General features: G+C 42.4%; 1 protein-coding gene across 9 annotated transcripts in view; it reads left to right on the top strand.

Annotated features, from left to right (window-relative positions):
* Positions 1-24,408, top strand: part of BRCA1 (BRCA1 DNA repair associated) — a 243,881-nt gene that overhangs the window by 53,667 nt on the left and 165,806 nt on the right. For 7 of the 9 annotated variants that reach the window (XM_068264418.1, XM_068264422.1, XM_068264416.1 and 4 more), the window contains exons 7-9: positions 8,843-8,966; positions 10,004-10,052; positions 12,861-13,003. In XM_068264418.1, coding sequence (XP_068120519.1) covers positions 8,843-8,966; positions 10,004-10,052; positions 12,861-13,003 — 316 coding nt within the window. The remainder of the gene's footprint in view (positions 1-8,842; positions 8,967-10,003; positions 10,053-12,860; positions 13,004-24,408) is intronic. The other 2 variants (XM_068264421.1, XM_068264423.1) reach the window with 2 other exon arrangements.

Genomic DNA, 24,408 nt, shown 5'->3' with positions numbered 1-24,408 from the left:
TACTGTATATGCATTGCAAGCTGTAAAGAAAAAAAAAAAGAGCAAGTGTTCTCCCAGTAATTATGCAAACTCCCAAGTAGGGTAACACATTCAAGATGTAAATCGTCTCACAGTACACTGTTGCAGACCTACCAAAGTTGTTTCTCTCAGCCAAGTATATAGCTGAAGTAAGGGGAGATAATTCTCATTTGCATTGTTGGTGGAGCATCAATGATGGTGATCATAATGTGAAGATCAGGCTTGTCGTAAGCTTCGACATCCGCAGGAGTGGTAATGTGTCTCAATATGAGTTGGTAAATACAGTCCCAATACGAGGCAGAGCAATCTAGTGCTGGAATAAGTAAAGGTCTTACATGTCCCTGTATCTGCCGGTAAGGGCCTCTGTAATATGCGGAAGATGTTTGAATAATGGCCGTCCAAGCGGAATGCACAGGGACCTCAGTCAGTCCAGATGTTACAGACGTAATGGGTAAGTTGGGTCCACCGAACAAGTATATCGGTTTTGCAGAATGATTTGACCTGTCAGGTCAAGTGTGTACGTCTGATGGTGGCTCCCTGGACACCATAAAAAGTTTCCATGCTGGAATCGCATGAATAGTTGTTTTATTATCTTATTAGCTTCAGGTTGAATGGGAACCTAAACTGAGAGGGATATGGATATTTCCTTTTAAACAATACCAGTTGCCTGGCAGTCCTGTTTTTCTCTTTGGCTGTAGTAGTGGCTGAATCATATACCTGAAACAAGCATATAGCTATACCGGGCTGACTTCAGTCAGAGCCACCTGGTCTTCATGGTTAAGTGGCTGTGGCTAAAAGTATTGGAGATACAGGATCAGCAGGAGAGTCAGGCAGCTGGTATTATTTTAAAAGGGAAAATCCATATCCTTCTCAGTTTAGGTTCCCTTTAAATGATACCTGAAGTGACATGTGACATGATGAGATAGACATGTGTATGAACAGTGCCTAGCACACAAATATCTATGCTGTGTTCCTTTTTTTTTCTTTCTCTGCCTGAAAGAGTTAAATAGTATGTAAGTGGCTGACTCAGCCCTGACTCAGACAGGAAGTGACTACAGTGTGACCCTCACTGATAAGAAATTCCAACTATAAAACACTTTCCTAGCAGAAAATTACTTCTGAAAGCAAGAAAGAGGTAAAAAAAAAGGGGAATTTCTTATCAGTGAGGGTCACACTGTAGTCACTTTCTGTATGAGTCAGGACTTACATACCTGATATTTAACTCTCAGGCAGAGAAAGAAAAAAAGGAACACCGCATAGTTATTTGTGTGCTAGGGACTGTACATACACATGTCTATCTCATCATGTCACTTCGGGTATCCTTTAAGTCCATTTATCATTAAAGTTCACAGTTTACATTTATCTATAGCAACCATGTCAGCGTTTCCAAATCATTTTTGTTCAAATCAAATACTGTTTTTCCTGTCTAAAAATTCATGCTCTAAATATTCCTTATGTGACCTATATAATAGTCCTGTTGAAAATGTCCTCTCCTTGATGTTGGAGGGATTGACCAGCTGGACCGTACTAATTTGGTCCAATAATTTTTTTGTTTTTAATGTCTCTATACAGTTATTGACAGACGACAGCCTCTACTCTCCTCCTTCCCATCACATTACTTTCCTGTAGCCAGGAAACTGTAGCCTGTCCTCTTCTCCTCCCAGCAGAGCACGTAGAGTAGGGAAGAGCTGGTGGGATGACGCTAGCTGTGAGTCAGGTCATTTTAATTCTCCCTCAGCACTATATTTGCAGCCATAGGCTGTAATCTTAATTACATCTATATCGGTGCAGCCAAAATAAGTTCAAATTAGTGTAATTTGGTTGCTGGCAAGAGGCAGAAGAACACATGTGAAGGCAGAGGAGATTAGCTGCATGGCCTGTGCACTGTAGAGTTCAAAATCTCCTTCTAATATGGAGGTTGTAGTATAGTGCCCTATGCACTAGATTGTGTCACCTGACGTTTTGGCTGGATGTTCTTTACCCCTCCTTTTACCTGACCCGTTGCTGGAATCCTAAGAGACCCGGGGCACTTTTGGGCACGCCAGCTGAAAAATGGGTGGGGCCACACAACAGAATGTGGGTGCGGTCATGGGCGGAGCCACATTTATATTACCTTAATAGTGGTCTAAGGCCTGCCCAGCAAAATGTTGGCTGAAGCACCCCTCTCCATTACTACAAAAAAAATAAATAAATAAATAAATACAGCATATCATATGAATAGGCAGTGCCACATAAACATAACTAGGCAGAGCTACCTGGCTTCTGTGCTTTTTGGTCTGGCTCTCTGCTGGATGGTCGGGCTGGCCTGCCACCAGGTTATCTGGCAGTCCCTCCCAGCATGCCCCCATAGAATAACCACAGCTCCATGCATGCCCCATAAAGGCACCACAGCACTAAGCATACCCCCCCCCCCCCATTGATCCCAAGTCCAGGACACTTATCTGCATAGACGTTAGTATGTTCGGCCTTTGGTGGCTTGGGTATCTTATGGGTGCTCTGGTCACATTTTGAAAACCTATTGGTAAGTGAATTGGCCTTGTCTTAGATCGACCCTAGACTATAGAAGGGGAATTGGATTGTAAGCTCCTATGAGGGTCAGTTGATAACCTAAATTATTCAGTATACTCTGTAAATAGCTGGAAAATATCACCACTATATAAATGTATAATAATATAATCTAATGATTATGTTAACTGTCTTTCATCTCTTCTCCCTCAAGCTTCTTCTCATGTTATTAATCCAATAACATATTTCCCATTAACTCTCAGGGCTGGAACCCACAGGAGCGCTTTTGGCAGCGTTTTGGCAGCACTGCGATATGCTAGCAGTTTGCCAAAACACTGGGCTAATGTTAATGGATGGGGCAACTTCCACAGGAGCGTTTGCGTTTCCCAGAAACGCAAACGCAGGACCTGCAGCATTTTGGGAGCGTTAGCGCTTCAATGTAAAGTATTGAAACGCTAGCAGAAACGCTCAGCAAAACCTAAACTGAGCGGTTTTGCTAGCGTTTTGCGGTTCAGCACACTGTAACAAAATGAAAAATAATTCACAGGACCAATCAGGATAAAAACGCAAAACGCAAAACGCTAGGCACCCGCTGGGGAAAAAAATACAATGTTGCAAAACACGACCAAAAACGCGCATGAATCCGCTTGCAAACCGCTCAGACAAAACGCTAGCGGTTGCGTTTTGCGTTTGCGGTTTTCAGTGGGTTCCAGGCCTCAATGCTAAAGACCAATTAGAACAAATGGCTGTTGCTGGTAGGTGAGCAGACCGAGGATAGCATTGATGATCACAGATTACATCAAATCTTTATTTCTCTTACCTTCTCTTGACAGACTTGTATGCTATGTCCACTTGGTGCTACATCTAGAACCTCATTGGTTAAATCTCTTTATTTGCCTGTAAATCAGTTTGTTAAACCAATTAGCTGCTAAAATCTCATTAAATACAGTGAAGCCGCCAGCAATTAGCACTTCAGTTCACTTGTGCATCCTTAATAAACCCACAGGAGCTCATCTCCAGAGAGCTAACACAAACTATAGACAAGAGGAGCTCGTTTATACCACACGCACATACCCAGTCAATAAACCACTGCCGGAAATTAAACCCCACACTCTATTCATGTTCTTTATTAAAGTAAACTGCTCATTATTATTACATTTACTGTATAGTCAAAGGTCAAGGGCTCTGTGCTCACTATATATGTTGCAAAGTGCTTGTAAAATTGCAAACACTGCATGTTTTTGTTTACCTTTTCACACCCCATTCACAATGAATTGTGCTGGACTGAAAGGCATACCAAAAGCACTTCTATAATGTATTTTAAAGTGGAACTCTTACACAGACTGAATAAATACATAGAGGAATGCACCCTGTATGTATTTAGGGAGTTTAGCCTTTTTAATTCCCCCTCATTTCTGTCTAATCACAAGTTGTAATCTGATCTCATACAACTGCCATGGCAGAAATGGCAGATAAGCTCATTTGAAAGCGCAGGATGCTAACAAATATGTCTGCTTCCATGAATCAGGAAGTAGAAACGGTGCAGATTTAGTTTAGGATTTATATCATGTGTAACAAAGAAATGTGTTTTTGTTTAACCTCTTCAGCATCACAAGGTTTTTTTTCCCTGTAAAAACAAAACCATTTTCACATTTCAGCGCTTCTCCCATTCATTCAGTGATAACTTTGTTACTTATCACACTGAAATGATCTATATACTGGGTTTTTTTTCGCTACAAATTAGGCTGTCTTTGGGTAGCACTTTTTGCAACCTTTTTGACATAAATCATTTTATTTTATATGCATTGTAAATGGAATAATAAGGGGGAAAAAAATCATTTTTCAGTTTTCAGTCATTATAGTTTTAAAATAAAATGTGCTTCGATACACAAAACCCACATGTTTTATTTGCCCATTGGTCTCGGTTATTACAATGTTTGAATTGTGTCCATAGTACAATGTATGACGATAATATTTTATCTGGAAAGAAAGGTGTATTTTTTCCATTTTAGGGATTTTTAATGCTATTTCGCTTATTAAAAGACTTTAATTGCAAAATGAACAGTAATATACCCTCATGACATACATATTTGTAAAATCTCTAAGGTAACTATTTATGTTGATATTTTTTTTTAACATGTTTTATTTTGGTAACTATGGGGCAGGGTTGGAAGGGGTTTAAAATAATAAAAACGAATAATAATTTTTCTACGTGAAACAGTATAGAGGTGTAATTGGGTGTATTTTTAAAATTGTGCTACTAAGACCGTGTTCTATTAATAGAAACACGGAAGTATGGGGTCTGCTATGAATGAGAACCTGCATCTCGTTTCTGCACACTCTCGAAAGACACAGGCTTGGTGATCGGGATTGAGAATAGTTGATTCTCCTATACCGATCACAGATGGAGGGGGCTGCGACGGTGAGGCAAACGAATGCGGCGTGGGGATTGTGAACGCGCCAGTAAGTTAACAGTACTCATATCTGTGCCCCTGATCCACACATGAAGTATACAGGAACATAGATATGCATTATAATAATGAAAAAAGGGTATCAAGTGTAGTACAAAATCTATTTCACTTTATTATATCAAAATGTAGGGATTAAGAATAAGACACAATTAAAAACTAGGAAGATGCTGCAGAGTTTGCAATATAATCATTCCTGGCCGGCCAGTACATTCTTACATGCCCGCTCATACGCCTCACATACTCCCCCAGTCAGCCTAACTAATAAAGCCTGGCCGCACAAGCACGTTCACTGCCTACGTCACTCCCGAGAGCCTTTGCATGTGAACATGCCGGTACAGTGACAAACGAGGAGCGCGGGGACCAGGAGGTTCGCTGAGCTGGGATGCCAGCCAGCTGCCGGCTAGCGCTGCGTGGCATATGAGCACAGGGCCCCAACACATCCTCACATCCTGCTATTTAGTGGTGGAAGCCTGCAGTGCTGCAGTGAACTCATACACATTGGTGAGATCTTTCCTATATATTTCCTTATCCTGCCATTTAAGGGACAGTATCTATACCAGAGCATTTATTATATATATTTTGGCAGATAATATCTTGGAAATGAACACTGACTCAATGTCCTGGCCATCTGATGTTTAAAATGGACTAAGCTATCAGAATATCGCCATATCAGGATATGGACAATATATTATATACAGCGCATCTTTATTAGTTAGGCTGACTGGGGGAGTATATATAATATAATATAATATCCTAAAAACTGGTTGTGTTAATATACAGTGGATTATAGGCATTTCACATGATCTGGAGGTCTAATTAGGCCTATATTCATGTGATACAGCAATAACCCACTTGTACTGGATCAGAGTCAGTTGTTGACTCATTGTGAACTACATAGATATGCATTCCAGGGATCCTAACGTGGTTTAAGGTTCTTATGCTGTTGCGTATCTTTTAGAGCAGAGAGGACGTTCTGAGTTCAAGTCCGCTTTAAACATGCATTGTTCATATGTGTGTGAAAGTATGCAAAAACATACATGTCTAAGGCTGCTTACACACAGGGACGTTACAGGCGCACGTTAGTGCAGCCTGTAACGCTCCCCCAACGTACAGCAATGTAACACAAGTGGGCTGTTCACACTGCCCACGTTGCGTTACATGTAACGCTGCACGTTCTTCCGAAAGTGCAGCATGCTATGGCGTTACAGCTGCTTAAATATATAGGAAAGATCTCACCAATGTGTATGAGTTCACTGCAGCGCTGCAGGCTTCCACCACTAAATAGCAGGATGTGAGGATGTGTTGGGGCCCTGTGCTCATATGCCGCGCAGCGCTAGCCGGCAGCTGGCTGGCGTCCCAGCTCAGCGAACCTCCTGGTCCCCGCGCTCCTCGTTCGTCACTGCACCGGCATGTTCACATGCAAAGGCTCTCGGGAGTGGCGTAGGCAGTGAACGTGCTTGTGCGGTCAGGCTTTATTAGTTAGACTGTTTGCACATGCTCAGTCATGTTGGGGAGGAGCGGAGAGCAGACAGGCACATGGCTAATTAATATTCACTGCACGTTGTGACGTGCAGTGTTTACGCCCTGGTGCGGCTGCTCTGTGCAGCGATTGGCCGGTGGGACCACGTGATGCCGCATGCATCCAAGAGTACGCATCACGGACGCCAGAGTGAGCTGCACAACTCTTGACGTCCACATCGAAGCGCACCAAGCCTTGCGTTAGGTGCACGTTATGCGACCTTAACGTAGCACCTAACGCAACGTCTTGGTGTGCAAGTAGCCTAAAGGTACCCATCGACAATCTTACTATTTCTATGTTATTTGATCCAAAGTATACATGCAAAGTATATTCACTCAGTTTATTTATGTATTACGTAGATTTGCTAATATTGTACTGTCAAGATTGTATTGTGAATGGGCACCTTATGAGCGACACACAGAGGATTGTTGTCTATTTCATTACTTGCAGTAGCTAATGAGGACCAAAGAGGAAAGGGACTTTTTACATGATCTGTCAATAGATTAACAAAAAATATCTGCATCATAAAAACGTTTTATTGTTCACAAGTTAAACGGCTTAAAAATGTACAATTTGTATTGTTTAAAAAAAAAAAGAAAAAAAATACTACTTTAACTGAATAAATGTATAGAAACCTTGTTCATCAAATGTTTTTCACAAAAGTACAATAGTGAAGAATGTCAAGTTACAAGTTTTAGAAACCCTTGTTTCTTTTGAGTTTGTAGCAAATCTTAAAGCAACTATGAAGTGAAAATAAACTTATGATATAATGAATTGTATGTGTAGTACGGATAATAAACAGAACATTAGTAGCAAAGAAAATATTGTTTTCCAGTACAGGAAGAGTTAAAAAAAATTTGCATTGCTATCTATGCAAAAGAGCTCTTCAGACTAACTTGGTCGAACTTGGTCCTGATTTCTAAAGAGTTTAACACGAAACAGTGAGACACAGCTTGAGATGAGCTTGAGAAAGTTTAAATACTCATTAGCTCTGCTCTGTTTTACAGTTTAAAAGACAGTGTCTGGATTCTAAACTGCAGCTGTGACAGTCAGATGCAATGTTATAAATAAAGCTATATAACAAATTAAAAATCACCCTTTTCTTTGCTACTAATTTTCAATTTATTATCCGTACTACACAAACCTTATAAGTTAATTTTTGCTACAGATTTGCTTTAAAGAAACATTGTAAGATCAAAAAGTTCCCCTGGGGGGTACCTCAGGAGGGGGAAGCCTCAGGGTCCCAATGAGGCTTCCCACACCGTCCTCTGTCCCACGGGGGTCTCGCTGCAGCCCTCCGAACAGCGGCACGACAAATCCGTCAGCTTGTTCAATATTTAACTTTCCAGGCTCCAGCGGGGGCGCTGTTGCGGCTTTCTGCTCCGAAGTAGATGGAAATACCCGATCTCAGTCGGGTGTACTCTACTGCGCAGACGCCGGAGACTTGCGCCTGCGCAGTAGAGCACACCAGACGGCGATCGGGTATTTCTGCCTATTTCGGAGCCGAGAGCCGCCACAGCACCTACGCAGGAGCCGGGAAGGTAAATATTTACATCGCCACTGTTCGGAGGGCTGCAGCGAGACCCTCGAGGGACGGAGGACGGCGTGGGAAGCCTCATTGGGACCCTGAGGCTTCCCCCTCCCGAGGTGAGTACCCCCCAGGGGAACTTTTTGATGTTACAGGTTTTCTTTAAGAAATTTGTATGGGAGCAACCAGAAAATGTTGTCAGTATTCACATTTTCATATCATAACTTTTAATTTAGTATATCTGCATTAAAAGTCAAAATTTATAACAACCTGTGCCGAAGAGGAAGAAAAGAGGAGTGAAGGTGAAAAGTTAGGAGGGCTGATAAGAAAAGAACAACAGAGGAAGGATGTGGGGAGGGACTAAAGGGAACGGGGAGGGAAAAAAGAGAGGAGGCAAATGGAAAGATAGGAACCATGAAAGGGTTTAGGGATGAGGGAGAAGGGCCATATGCACCACTAATAATGATGGGGCTAAAAGGAATTTCAGTTCACAACAAGGTCACACTAATAAGAAATGAAGGGAGATTTCTCCAATGAAGACACAAATTGCAATAAAAAATATATTTAGAAGATTTCCTACCCGTCTTAATCTGAAACTTAAGAAATGGGAGAATGTAGTAGCTCGGTTCTGAAACTTCAGTTGTATTTGAATCAAATCTGGTTTAAGAGACTATAGTGAGCTGCTGTATGTCAGAGTATCTGTAATACAGTGAGTTGGGGGCTTTCCTATTTGTGGCTTGTCTGCTGCACAGTGTTTATAGTAGAGTTGTATTTCACAAGTACCTTTTTATTTTCTGTTAGCAGGAAAAAGACAATGGCAAAACACTCACCAGGGAGGAAGTGACACAGAACCGGGGCAGGCCTAAAAGCAATAAGCAAGACGAGAACAAGACTAAAAGCAAAAGAAAACTAATTACAGAATTTGGTAAGCCACAACGGAACTGTGTGGATCACTCTCGGGAATGTCAAGAGTTTGTATACAATTATAAAAGTGATTATCCATGTACCTCTCATATACCTTTTGGCTCTCGGTCATATTAAATTGTTTACTCATGCAAGGGCCTTTTACACACAACAGTTTTCCAGTTAGTTGATCACCCTTATTGATTCTTCGATCAGTAAAAGGAATGCCAAATTTTCAGAATTTCGGTCAAATAAGGAATACCAAACCATTGTTTGTACATGTTCGGCAGCTTCCTTCTGCGATCATATCTACCTATTGGATTTTGCAGCAAAGGTCATTAGTCACTTAAAGGATACCACAACTGAAAAAAATTATAGCTGCAGTGTGTGTGTGTGGGGGGGGGGGGGTTAAAAGTACATACCATCTGCTCCTCCTGCCCCCCTCCGTCTGCCGCCGTTAGTCTAATATACATCCTGGTGTCCGGCGACTTTCTTGAGCCCTCACCCGGACATACTAGGGCCCTGTGTGCGCAGTATGTCCTCCCCTCTTCACTTCTGGCCGGCGCATAGCGAGCGGCTCAGAAGCACGCTGATCCCTCTGTCTCCTTTGGGCTGCATGTGCGCTCCACTACACCAAGCGTCACATGCTAATCATGTGACTAGCCATTAAATAAAATGTTGATTTCAAGTTGCCTATCTCAAGACCCTTTTGTGATGTTTTCTGTCCTTCATAACTGGAGTGTATTTGACTATGGATCAATAATTGTTTTTGTCCACATTTTCAGTGCATGAAAGTTAAAGGCTATAGTATCTAAAAAGAAAGAGACCTTCTGTACTCCTAGACTGTTGCCAGTATTGTAACACCCCATGTGTGCCGTCTATAGCATGCAGGTTTCTGGCACGCATGGTGTTAATACACTCCAGATTGTTATGGGGTAGCTTCTGATAAGAGCGTTTTATATTCATACTGCATTCATTTGCATTTCAAACCCAAGGCATAATTAATGTGTTGTCGGTTTTAGCCAGAACCTTAATTGCTGCTTTAATTGTTTGTTTTAGAGTCTGACTCCTCTGAAGATGATTTATTCAAGAAAGCTGGTGGCTTGGGGTAAGCAAAAGGCAATAACTTGCGAATACTAAAATTGAAGAAGTAGTTTAATAACACAGCTCACACTGTATTTGCAGAAGCTCCGTACAGAAAGTTATCTGTTTGTTTTGGCCAAAAGGTCGAGCTTCTTTTCCTTGCAGAACACCTCTTGACAGTCTGTGGCCATTGTTGCTGGCCTCAGATCATCAGCCTCAAGTTCAGTGGACTACAAAGTCATCTCACACTGTAAAACTTGAAGAGGTTTTACGGCTCTTCCCTGTTCTGGCTCAGTGCTTTGGGGGATTGTGTTTCCCTGCGCTATTATGAACTAATAAACTTAGTTTTAGTATGCCAAGGTCCTTCAGGAGTCATGAGTTTTTATCATGGACTTTAAATCACACCTCCAGCAGGCCTGTCCTGCCTGCATAGAGCAGTGCAAATGCTGCAGACATTTCAGAAGAGCCTGCATTCAGTCACTTCCATCCCTTGTTTAAGGGAATTTTTTTTTCCTCAAGACAATAAACACAGAACTATAATAAAGAATGATAAACCCTGTAAATGAAAGCGAATGATGCCATTATATATAATGCGTAAATGTCATCAGACTTTGGGCAGTAAAACGTTGACAGAATATAACCAGTTAAAAGCTTATCCGGTGAAAAGCGATGATATATCCATCAGGGAAACATGTTCTTTGATAATACTCCATTTGGGATAAATTGGTTTGCGCTTTATTTTGCATTTATATTAAAATGTTATTGAAGATGAGCTTTAGTACTGAATTAATAATGACTTTGTTTTTTTTTTTTTTTTTTAAATGTTATTTTTGTTAGATAATAGAGGTAAATACGTGAGTGGTTTTAAAGGAGACCTTTGTTCAGAGGACTATGAATGCTGCCATCTTTGTCCTCTGTGTAAAATGATCATTAACTTGGCTGCTTTACAAATGTTTTGGCTTAAACTGCACCTGAAGCGGAAAAAAAGAAAAAAAAATGACATACTTAGGCTCTATGCACACTTGCATTTTGAAAACGCCGGCAATCTTTGCCGGCTTTTGCAGGAGTGATTTTTCCGCGATTTAACGCAGAAAAATCACTGAACACTGCGGCGATTTTGGCACTAATGCGTTTTGCGCTTCTATAGCACTGAAACGCAATCGCCTGAAAATGGTGCAGGCTACGCGTTTGCGTTTGTTTTTGGGCGATTAGCACAAATCGCCCAAGTAAGAACGGGCCCATTGGGTTTCATTACACTAGCTCTTTTAAAAAGCGCTAGCGTTTGAGCATTTTGCCGAAATCGCGGCAAAACGCTCTAGTGTGAATGGGGCCTTACTGTGCCTCGATAGTGACAAGCCTCTGGATGGGCCTCCTGCTGCCCTCCATTCCAGCACAGAGTCCCTCTATAGCTGTTTGACTAGCGCCAGTCGAATAGGATTCTTCTGGTTGCAAGTAGGGCCGTGGATTTAGCTCACCCCAACTGGACATGCCCAGTAGAATGAAGCAAGCATGCAGGAAGGAAAAAGTCTTACAGAAGCACCAGACTGGACATGCCCTGTAGAATGAAGTGAGCGTGCAGGAAGGAAAAAGGCATACAGAAGTGGCTTCATTAAACCCTGTGCTGGGTTGGTGAAATTTATGAGGATCCTGGAAGTCTCTGGATTAACCAGATGCTTCTAAATAACAAGGTTATTTCATCATTTTTTTTTAAAGATAATTCAGGTGTTCTTTATCCTCCTTGGTGGTAAGATTACTTCTGGATTTTAAGGTCTAAAAGTGCCACTAGAGAGATCTGCAGCAGTCCAAAACATTACTCACCTCCCCTGGATCCAGCACTGCAATTCTTCCTACCCCTATAGTGAGATCATGACGAGAGATGGCAATCTCACCAGAGGGATCAAGAGCCTCAGAGGAGGCTGCCCATGTCTGGATCTCGGGGGAGGTGAGTTGCAAATGCTCGCTGCGCACAGGCTCTGCACATACCTCCCAGCGGCTACCAGGAGTCGGGCTCGGGGTTACCGCTCTGAGCTGCGGATTTCCGGCCCAAGCTTGACTCTGGGTTACCACTATGGAGTTTGAAGTGATCCTGAATGGGAAAAAAAGGGTCCCAAATGGGTACTCATCTCAGCCTTCCAATGGGGCATGGGGTGGGAGTGAATAGGCATCATTGGGTTGCTATGGAGGATGTAAGGATATATGAACTGGTGCAGTAGCTATTTTTATTTTCCAGAAACTGCAATACAGCAGACATTTGTCTGAACTTGGGCTTTGTTGGAGTGAACTGTACAATACATTTATGATACAGAGCCTCCTGGAGTTAGAAAATATGGCTGCCACCCACTGATCTACTAATTCATGTGTAGTACAACTTTTGTGGGCAGTGTGGTAGCTTAGTGATCAACACTCTTTTGTTGTAACTCCAGAGCCCTGGGCTTGATGCCTAGAAAGTACATTTTAGTGTGGATTTTTCTCTGGGGTTCCACAAGTTACTCTGTTACAATGCAAAATCCCAAAAGCTGGTAGGTTGACTATTCCCAAGCTTGTCCAAAATACTGGTTGGGACATTAAATTGTGAGCCCCGTAGAATGACAGCAACTGATCTGAGTTGTTCAATTAAGATTAAAACCCTTCTAAATTTCCAGTAAGCATCAGCTATCCATGGCTCAATATAATTGTGAGTGCATATCTTTTTGTGTAGCAGTCTGAGTCTCATCTGCCAGTAAACAAAACTATGCATGAACCCAAACTCAACCCACAATTAAATTCTATTTGTGCATGCCTCTGGAGGTTCTAGCATTACAAAAAAATTAAGCAATCTGTATTTTTCCTGCAGTAGTGATGGACCTTGCCAGCTGAGTAATTCAGAGGAAGGCGTTGAGGCAGGAAAAAACCCAGATGACAACTTGAGGATCCAAGAAGCAAATAATCCCATTTCCCTGGATCTGGATTCAGAAGATGTAATGGAATCTGATCTAGGTATGATGTAATTGCAGTGTTTTCTGACACTAGCCTATTGTGAAAGAAATGCAGTATAACTAGGAAAAACTTGTAGGAGGCGCCCATAATATAACAAACTTTAAACGATAGAGTATAGAAGTTAAATGATCTTACCTCCATCAATGAACAAACCATATGGGTTGAAAGACATGTAATGTACAAAAAAGACAATGCCTTTCACGTGTACTGGCCTCCTTTTCCAGCTCAATAACAAAGTGCCTAAGTCTGCAGTAGTCGTGAATGTGGACGCTCTTTTGTAAAGAGGCGCCTACATTCGCGACTGCTGCAGACTTAGGCATTGTAGGGCACCCAATACTGCACCCTGAACAAGCATGCAGCAAATCAGGTGTTTCTGATATTTTTGGCATATCTGATAAGATTAGAAGCATGCTTGTTTCTGGTGTGATTCAGGAACTACTGTGTCCAAATAGACCTTCAGTGCTGCGAGGGAAGTGATTTTGCTTAAAATGGAATAATTATGGCAGCCTACATATACCTCTCACTTCAGTTGTACTTGTCATTTTTTTCATTAAACAAAGGGGTTTGAGTATAAAAGTAGGACACCATACAAAATATTCATTATACACGATACATATAGGGTAGGATTAATGTGCGATGCCTCAAGGTGAGAGTATATGTAGACAGCAAAAGTCCACAGCTTATTACATACAAAGTCCTTTAAGAATTTAGGTATGCACATGACAGTTTCTTTCCAGTTGGACTTAGTCAGACTATAGCATAACTCTCGCTGATAACTAATTACAAGCCATAAAACTTCTGCCAGGGAGAGAAACACTTGAGTGCATGGAATAGGTTATCAATAGTGCAAATATTGTTTTGGAACACTAAAAGGCTGTGTGCCATTTAGCTAAGACCTTAAACCTACATTTTTTAGATTTTTTTTATTTTTATTTTTTTTTAGGTTTTAAACAGAAAATAAAACTGGTATTCTAAAAAAGAAATGGTCCCACTTAGGATTCATCAGATATAGATACAAATGCTTAACTTTTTTTTTTTTTTTACTTCAAGTTTGCTTCACGTTATAATACAGGTTTGTGTTTTAGGTTCTCCAGGGCATCATGGCTGCTGGTTAAAGTCAATGGGAACCTTTTTTTTTTTTTTTGAGCTGCCGCGCAACAAGGGCACTGGGAGAGGAGAGGGTAGGCTCATTAGGACCCAGAGCCTTCCCTTTTTTAAATAGACCCCTATTATCTTTAAGGGTTATGGACAGTTCTTCAAAGTTATGTCAACCCTGCTCATCTACCCTGTAAAATGTAAACTAGTGCTACGGTTTTTCCCTCTTATAAAGTCCTTTGGCTATATTAAGATAAAATCTACTGCTTTTATTCTACAACTTGTAAAGTTGCACCCTGCTCAGTTATGTCTGCAGCACTGCCGCTACAGCTTTGACGGACACTGCCATGCTACCGCTGCAATACTTAGATTCCTGTAAAATAAAAATCATCTTTAAATCTCCCTCTGGAACTCCCCCTTGGTCCATTGATTGAAACTATATTAATCCCTTCTGAGGACAATTCCGATTGGCCAGATCAAAAGTTTAGTGGGAAATCCTGGCGGCTCATTCTTAAAGAGCTACCACCAAAGAAACTGTTTTTTGTTTTTTTTGTAAATCCCACATGCCTATAGAGCTTTTAGCCAGCAACACTAAAATGCTTTTCAGATGTCTCTCAGCGCAGCCAATGTGAAAAAAAGCCTTGTTTTACCATCTGTTCTGTAACAATTTTGTGCTGGCGGGGGGGGGGGGGGGGGGAGAGACAGGAACAAGGACAAAACTTCAGCTGATAATTATTTACACACATTTGAAGCTATATTTCTGCTTCCTATCATTCTGAAAACTTTTTACTCACAGTATTACAGCCAGTGAAGATTGTTTCTGTATGCTGGATGTGCTGGGCGCAGTCCTCCATAGTAATGCCCACAGTGAAAACTGTTCTCTGTAAATGTCATTTTCTTCATATAAAACATGAAAAGATGAAAGAAGAGCCTTTGTATTGCTATTTACTAGTAAGTACTGAAAACAAAAGTTTGCATTCTTAAAACAGAAAGAATTTGTGATAATTCAGGTTGGAGTGAGCTTGAGATGTCTCCCAGAGCATCACTGCTGCATATATGCAAATTAACCATTGTTGCCCTTAGAAGCTAAACACACCTCCAGAACCGCTGGAATGCAATGATGTGTCAGTTTGTTAATTTGTACAGAGCCATAATAATCCACCATGCATACAGACTGTTTCGGATTGTTTGATCCTCATCAGTGCATGGCATGGATTAATTTGGCTCTATGGAGTAGGGCTTGTAACACCGAGAGGTACAGACTAACCAGCAAGCTCATGGTTAACCAGAACTCATTGGAGTGTGTGAGGGGCTAGTAATTACTGGCAATATGTGTGGCATTTAGAATTTTAGTTAACTTTGATAGTTGTGCTTTATGCTAGGGTTCCCTACTCTTTGCTTTCAGTTGCAATTCTAAAAGGCCTTATCCTTCAAAATGTATACCTGAAAACGTATTCTCCGAACAGCCAGCATAATGCATGACATTCATTTACAATCAATGTGTTCAGACATTCGTAGCTTCTAGTGTACTTAGGTGGGTTAAACAGTGTGGGTTTATGGAAGTGGAATAGCCATACTTTGCTCATCTGAATGGTGAGGATTGTTGCTGGGCCTAGTTTTGGATATCTTTGTTTTCTCGAGCTTGGGGAAATGTACTATTGAGGTGAATATTTGAATCTGAACAGCAAAACAAATGACTGCTCTTACTTTAAGTACTTTTCCAATAGTTGCAGACAATTGTATGTTGAGCTTACTTTCAGCATTAAGAATTCTTAGATGACTGGTAACGGAAATGACAAGTGCATTTAAAGCCAATGGGAATCGATAATTAAATAAAAAAAGTCAGATACTCACCTAAGGAGAGGGAAGGATCTAATGAGCCTTCCCTCTCCTCTCCCGGTGCCCTCGGTCAGACCGCAGCTCTCCTTTGAAATCCTCCGCCGCAGGGGACTTTGGAAGTCTTCGGGAGCCGAGTCCTCCCAAAGACAGATGGCTCCATACTGCGCACATGCGAGTGCGTCATAGAGGGCGCTTGCGCGTGTGCAGTGTAGAGCGCCCCGTCTTCGGGAGCACTTGGGCTACCGAAGCATTTCCGAAGCCTCCCTTTCGGTGGGGAAACAAAGGTATTTGACCGAAACGGTTGAATACCGCTACGGGGGAGCCAGCGCAACTATGGGGACCGGGAGAGGAGAGGGAATGCTCTATGGGACCCAAAGCCTCCTTCTCCTTAGGTGAGTATCTGACTTTTATTTAATTATCGGTTCCCATTCACTTTAAAAAAAAATTAAATAAATGTATGCTAAATGCTTTTGCAGCACCAGCCTGTTTATAGCAGTTTTATAGCATACAGGAGCAGGATAACAGTAGCAGAATATCGGTAGTTTTACTGATCTTCTGCTACATTCATATAGTAAAATATCTGTAAAATTTAACCAATATTTTACTATGACCTAACCTCTCCCTACTTTCACACAGAACCCTCCCCTGGTGGTGCCTAACCATTAAAGAGACACTGTAATGAGAAAAACGTCCCCTGGGTGGTACTCACCTCGGGAGGGAAAAGCCTCATGATCCTAATGAGGCTTTCCCCGTTCTCCTCTGTCCCACGGGGGTCTTGCTGCAGCCCTTCAAAGCCGGCGCGACAAATCCGACAGCCTGTTCAATATTTACCTTTCCAGGCTCCAGCGGGGGCGCTGTTTCGGCTCTTCTGACGGAGATAGGGGGAGATAGCCAATCTCCGTCGGGTCCACTGTACTGCGCAGGCACAGGAGACTTGCGCCTGCGCAGTAGAGCGGCCCGACGGAGATCGGCTATTTCCGCCTATCTCCGTGGCAAGAGTGGATACTGCGCTGGAGCCACGAAGGTAAATATTTACATCACTGCCGCTCCGGGAGGATTTTTGCCGCCACTGTGGGACCGAGGAGGACGAGGGAAGCCTCAATAGGATCTGGAGGCTTCCCCCACCCGAGGTGAGTACCCCCCCAGGGGACGTATTTTCTTAACAGATTTTCTTTAACACCCCCTCCCCCCCAGTGGTGCCTAGCCCTTAACTTACCTTGGGGGTGCCTAACCCGTAACCCCACCCCTGGAGGTGCCTAAACCTTAACACCCAACCCCCCCCCCCCCCTTGGCATCTAACCAAAACCCTCAAACCTAACCTTAACCCCAACATCTTGTATAAAAGGGCACCCTAATTACAGCTACAAATAGTAGCTACAAATTACGGCGACAAATAGCGGCTACTCATAGAAAATAGCAGCTATTAATAGCGGCTACAAATTGTAGCTGCTATAGCGGCTATAGATAGAAAATAGCGGCTACAAATTGTAGCTACAATTATAGGGGGTGCCAGTTTAATACTATGTGCACTAAGATTTTTGTATAGCGGCTAAAATCATTAGGTGAGATAGCCACACCCTTTTAAAACTGCAGTGTTTTCAAATGATCCTGTTTCATAACCCTTTGTGAAATGTTACTGTATGAAGGATCATTTAGGTGAAGATTTTCTTTAAACTGTACTTCAGACTGACACAGGCCAGTGGAGCAAGGACAAATGCACTGTAACATGACTTGATTTTCAGGCCTCCTGGACCTTTTAATGATAGTCTTCCTATTAATGTTTTATAGCAAGCAGAAGTCCTATGTTAGTTGCACTCGAGCAGTGCTGTGGAGTTGGAGTCAAGGAGTCGTAGCAATTTTGGGTACTTGGAGTCGGTGGTTTCATGAATGGGAGGAGTCGGATGATTTTTGTACCAAATTCTTAGTTCTAGTAAGTATTCGACTGAGGAGTCGGAGCCATTTTGGGTACCTGGAGTCCGAGTCGGTGGTTTCAAAAACGTCGGAGTCGGATGATTTTTGTACCGACTCCACCGCCCTGCTTAAGAGGGCCAGAGCAATGTTAAGATGGCAAATTACGTAAGAAGTTAAATAAAACCGAACTTTGTGGTGAACTCTGCTTCTTATTGATTAAATTGCCTGCATTATGTCTAAAGTGATGTCAACTTCATAATGATGTTTTCATACATAATGAAACATCATAATATTAGAAACATTCTTAACAAGAATGTCAGTTTTATTGTGGATTCCAGCAAAAATTAAATATCACTTGCTCTTTCCCCTGCTGATTTATTGCATCTCCAAATGCCTCATCGGGATTAAAGCACTATAAGATATGATTTCCTCTCCATAATTCTTTCTGCCACTCTGTTTAACTAAACCAAGTGCAGCTCTGAGTGTTACGATTGATACGTTTTTACAGAATGCATTTTTGGTTAGTTTTCTAATTAAAGAATGGATTGAATTATGACTGAGAGACCCATTTAGCATTACTTTGTGTGACTAATGGAAAAAAATAGTTTGACAAATTCACCGTTATGTTGGTGATGCTTTTCTTTTATTGAAGTAATTGAGAGATGATTTCATGTTAGCAGTTCAGAACTTTTCTCTATGTATGAAGTTTGACTGTTTAGTTCAGTAGAAAGCACTGCAGTTGTGGTAGAAAGAGATGTATGAATTGTGTGCTGGCCACCATCAGGAATTTAGGTGCTGCCATGGAATGCAGTTGATAATTGGGGCTATGGAGTGGCAAGTGTATCATTTGAGCACTGGAGTTCAGCTATCATATAGTCGAATAAGTGGTCTGCAGCCATAATGGCGTGTAAATGGTCTGCTGGGCAGGAGACATTTAACATTAGGGGGATAGGCATCACAAGGGCGATTCCTGAGCAATTTCAGCATGAAATTGATCGGGAATCGGCCTGCGGTGTATGGGAAGCCAACACATCTCTCTCTATTCAGATTAAATTTGGGATAGATTTGTCTCTTGGTCAAATCTGCCCATCATCGCTAGATGTATGGCCACCTTAAAGAGACTCCGTAACAAAAATTGCGTCCTGTTTTTTATCATCCTACAAGTTCAAAAAGCTATTCTAATGTGTTCTGGCTTACTGCAGCACGTTCTACTCTCACCATCTCTATAATAAATCAACTTATCTCTCTCTTGTCAGACTTGTCAGCCTGTGTCTGGAAGGCTGCCAAGTTCTTCAGTGTTGTGGTTCTGCTATGAACTCCTCCTTCCAGGCCCCTCTGTGCACACTGCCTGTGTGTTATTTAGGATTAGAGCAGCTTCTCTCTTCTCTCTTATCTTTTACAAGCTGGATAAATCGTCCTCTGAGCTGGCTGGGCTTTCACATACTGAAGAATTACAGACAAGGGCAAAGCTGTTTGCAGGAAGAAACGAGCAGCCTGAAACTTCAGTGCATGAGAACAGGGGGAAAGAAACACACAAATGATCTCTTGAGATTCAAAAGGAAGGCTGTATACAGCCTGCTTGTGTATGAATGTATTTTCTATGTGTGGACATACTGTACATCAACCTACTTCCTGTTTTGGTGGCCATTTTGTTTGTTTATAAACAAACTTTTTAAAACTGTTTTTAACCACTTTTAATGCGGCGAGGAGCGGCGAAATTGTGTCAGAGGGTAATAGGAGATGTCCCCTAACGCACTGGTATGTTTACTTTTGTGCGGTTTTAACAATACAGATTCTCTTTAAGCTGTGTAGTGTACGCAGGTTCTAACAGACATTGGGCTCTATTCACAAAACTTCTCATGAATTACTTATCCCCTAATTGATAAAAATAACCTTTCAGCACATTTACAAGCAAAATACTCACTCAAAGTAATTTTCTACCTAATTAACTTCATTTCAATATTTTCTTACCCTAATTATATTATATTTTTGCTCTTTAGAAGCTTAAAAATGTAACATAGATCACGTGGAAACAGGAAAACAGGTGAAAAAGCTTTGTGAATAATGCCTGTGTTCATTTTTTTTCAGTGAACATTGAACAAAATTGGCTAGTTGTGGTCTGAAGCCATCTGAATTCCTTTGTTTGACTGGAATTTGCCTTTGTCTGCAGAGGGCATTTTACCATATGTTTAGTGCCCTTAAAATGTAAAGTCATGTTCACACTTTGTATCTTTCTTGGCTGAAACTATGGTTTCGGATTGTTTCAGCCAGAAAGTGTGTGCATGTGTCCTGAGACAATGCTGGCCTTCCCTCTAGTGATTGGCCTGGTTGCAATGTTTCCGCCAACACCTGCTGCTGTGAGACCTTCTAAGAAAGGTCCCAATTGCATCTCTTCCCTCTCTACCGAGCAGTACATTCTGCTCAGCTGCCAACTGAATCTTTGTAGACCTCACCCCTAAACTGCTGCCCAAAATGGATCGATGATGGTCCATGAGATGCTACTAATTCTGATTTGCATTCAAATTTAATGCAGCTTGAAACTGGCCGATAAAAATTGACAGGAAGTGCATTTGACTGGCCCAATTCAAGCTGCATATCATTTCCATTCGAGCTGCATGCAAGCTGAAATAATTCACCTGTTCTTGACCATGTCTAGCATGTACCTAGTTTTACTTTAGGTCTATTCTCTGCTGACATCAAACAAGCAAATAGGGAATCAACAGGGAAAAGACTGACTGTTTGCCTTAAAGGGATACCGTCACCGGCCGACAGGCATGGGAACGCGAGTGATTTTCCGCGTTCCCAGCCATAATATCGCCCCCTATGCTGCTATTGCGGCATAGGGGGCGATATTATGGCTGGGAACGCAGAAAATCACTCGCGTTCCCATGCCTGTCAGCCGGTGACGGCGAAACCGGAAGTCGCCGCCGGCGGGTCCAGGAGCATCAGAGCGGGGCTGCGAGGGCACCGATCGGCTGCAGGGGGCTGAGGAAAGCCCCAGGTGAGTTAAACTCATTTTTGCCCCTTGACTTAAGTATCCCTTTAATGACTACCTGGACACAGTTTTAATGTAAGCTTTTTGAAATTTTAAGTATCTTCATCAGGCATACAAACATATCAATCCCTGCCATGTTCTGATGAGGACCAAAAGTCCGAAACAGGCTGTCTACATGTGGGGTTGATGTGGCTGTGTATAATTAGCTATAGCTTGCTATACACCAGCGGTTCTGGATGCTAGCCTGGCTTACAGGGGCGAAAAGTGATACTTTGCATATTCAGTAGTGGTGCACAAAATGTTCACTTATAGCTGAATTATTACGAGTTTCCTTCTGTTTCAAGAGGGCAAATTACTCCCAGCATTGCTTATTAGTAGGAGGGCTTTTCAGTCTCTTTTATCCAGGGCTGTGGAGTCGGTCCAAAAATCCACCGACTCCGACTCCTCAGTTTAGGATTCCACCGACTCCGACTCCTCGACTCCGACTCCTCTAATTTGCATATTACAATTTTGTTGATTAAAAGTATGTAACATGAAATTCGTCTCTTAACTGCCAACGCTTAGGAATTTTACAAGACAACTGAAGTGAGAAGGATATGTAGACTACTATATTTATTCCCTTTAGACTAAAACTAGTCCTTGGTAAGAGTACTTGTAAAAGGTACAAACCGGAACAAAGAACATCTATCAGGCCCTAGGCAATGTAAGTGTGGGTACATGTAAGAATGATGTGCAGGTACTCTGCAGGGGAATGAGGAGATTCTTCCTCTATTACACATTCTTCATGCACAATCTGAACAAGGTTTATGGGTGACAGACAACACCTCTGTGTTCAATGTGCACAGCATTCTCAGTGGATTCCCTGCAGCTCTGTGGGGAGTGCATATGTAGAGTTTAGTACTACTGTGTAACAAAGTAAACCTGAGACAGATGAAGTTAAAGTTTTATACATACCTGGGGCTTCCTCCAGCCGCCTTCAGGATAATCAGTCCCTCGTTGTCCTCCTCCACCACCTGGATCTTCTGCTATGAGTCCAGGTACTTGAGCCAGTCGGGCGTAGTGCACATGCACACACTCCGCCGCCAGGAGCATACTACACCTGTGCAGCACTATTGCGCAGGTGCAGAATGTTCCTGGCTGTGGGAGCGGCATGCAGCCGGACAGCGCTGACTGGCTGAATTACCAGGACTCATAGCAGAAGATCCGGGTGGTGGAGGACAGCGAGGGACTGATTAGCCTGAAGGGGGCTGGAGGAAGCCCCATGTATGTATAAAACTTTACTTTTCATCCGTCTCAGGTACCCTTTAATTTGTAGTCACCAAACCAAATTTTAACAACATATCAAATTATTTGATTTCATCAGCAAGGGGAGTGCATACATTTGCATAAATCAGCATCAATGCAGAATTATTTCCATCTCGTTGACCATCTCTATTAGTAACACGGCTACACGTCAGGCTTTATTCTTACAGCATAGATGTTATTTAGTATATATAAGAGATTCCTGTGTACACATCATATATACAGTCACAATCAGATATGTATATCTGACCTTAAAAATACGGGGACTGCTTTATTGAAGCAGCACAAGTAACTAATTTTGATTGGTTTATTTCATTTTTGTGGACTACGCACAGCTATTACTGTATATATACTGTATATATACATTATTTTTAATGACTATTATCTGAGAAATAGAACATTTTATCGTATTTTCTATTTTAATTACAGTTACAAATTCATTAGGAGTCGGAGTCGGTGCATTTTTTCCCGACTCCGACTCCAGGCACCCAAAATTGCCCGACTCCACGACTCCGACTCCACAGCCCTGCTTTTATCCCCCTATACATTCTTAGTGTTTTGGGTCACCCCAAGCTGCTTGGTTACTCTGTTCATCAGGCATGTTACAGAACTGGTTCAAAACTGTACAAACGTTAACCCCCTTGGCGGTATGAAAAATACCGCCAGGGGGCAGCGCAGCAGTTTTTTTTAAATTATTTTTTTTTTAAATCATGTAGCGAGCCGAGGGCTCGCTACATGATAGCCGCTGCTCAGCGGCATCCCCCCAGCCCCGCCGATCGCCTCCGGCGATAGGCGATCAGGAAATCCCGTTCAAAGAACGGGATTTCCTGGAGGGCTTCCCCCGTCGCCATGGCGACGGGGCGGAATGACGTCAGCGACGTCGGGACGTCATTGGGAGACCCGATCCACCCCTCGGCGCTGCCTGGCACTGATTGGCCAGGCAGCGCTCGGGGTCTGGGGGGGGGCGCGCGCCGCACCGGATAGTGGCGATCGGGCGCGCGGCGGCGGCGATCGGGGTGCTGGCGCAGCTAGCAAAGTGCTAGCTGCGTCCAGCAAAAAAAAAATTAAGTAAATCGGCCCAGCAGGGCCTGAGCGGCACCCTCCGGCGGCTTACCCCGTGTCACACACGGGGTTACCGCTAAGGAGGTTAATGTTACATGCAGAGGACTATATATGTTTTTTTTAGACTTGTGTTAGTTGCACACCATACAACTTTCTGGCAGATTTACCTGCCAGGTCGATTATTTCCAACATGTCTGATCTGAATTTTGATCGATATTTCGATAGTTTTTAAAAATATTTTTTCAAATTTTTTTTAATCGATTTTCATAGAACTGAATGAAAATTTATCAAAAAAACGTTCAAAATTCAGATCAGACATGTTGGAAATAATTGATCTGGCAGGTAAATCGGCCATAAAATTGTATGGTGTGAGCATTATTCAGCAATCTGACACAATATTCACAAAGTCTTACCACCTTTGAAATATAAAGGACCTCATCAGTGCTTGACGGATGTTGACCCGTAAAGCTCACAGTTGTGCCGGCGATTCTCCGCATTTGTCTGCATGCGCAGTACGCACCGGTTAAGTGCACGGGTGCATGTGCAGAAGTGTCGACCCATCTGTGAGCTTTAACAGTGGCCAGCGGGACACTATGGAGCACCAGAGCTGTGGCGAGAGACCCAGAAGACTTTAAGTAAAAAATGATACTTAAAGTGGAACAACAAGAGTAGTGGGCAGGCACACGGAAACAACACACGTGGAGAGGACGACTCAAATTTGTGATGAGCAGTCTGTCAGCGTGCTCTGAGCTAAAGCAATCTATAGCAACAACAAAAAGACAGTGAGAAGCTCGGCACTGCTAACGTTGATTTATTGCTGATGCACTTGCATTCAATTCTTGTCAAAAAAAATTCCGTTCATATTCAAGTAAGTGACATTCAAGAAGATACTTATCGTGCATATGATAAAGGGGGTGTGGAATGGGCAGTGGGTGCCGACTGGTGCACAGCCTGACGACCGTTTCGCTGCAATAGCGTCTTCCAAAGCTTAGATGTGCACATCTAAGCCTTGGAAGAAGCTATATCAGTGAAACGGTCGTCAGGCTGTGCACCAGTCGGCACCCGCTGCCCATCCCACACCCCTTCCATCATATGCAAAATAAGTATCTTCTTGAATGTCACTTATTTGAATATGAACTGAACTTTTTGACAAGAATTGAATGCAAGTGCATCAGCAATAAATCAACGTTAGCAGTGCCGA

Source organism: Hyperolius riggenbachi, chromosome 12 (assembly GCF_040937935.1).
Source record: "Hyperolius riggenbachi isolate aHypRig1 chromosome 12, aHypRig1.pri, whole genome shotgun sequence".
In the NCBI taxonomy this organism is placed as follows: Eukaryota; Metazoa; Chordata; class Amphibia; order Anura; family Hyperoliidae; genus Hyperolius; species Hyperolius riggenbachi.
The sequence above is the reverse complement of the archived record's forward strand: the minus strand, read 5'-3'. Positions and strand labels throughout refer to the sequence as shown.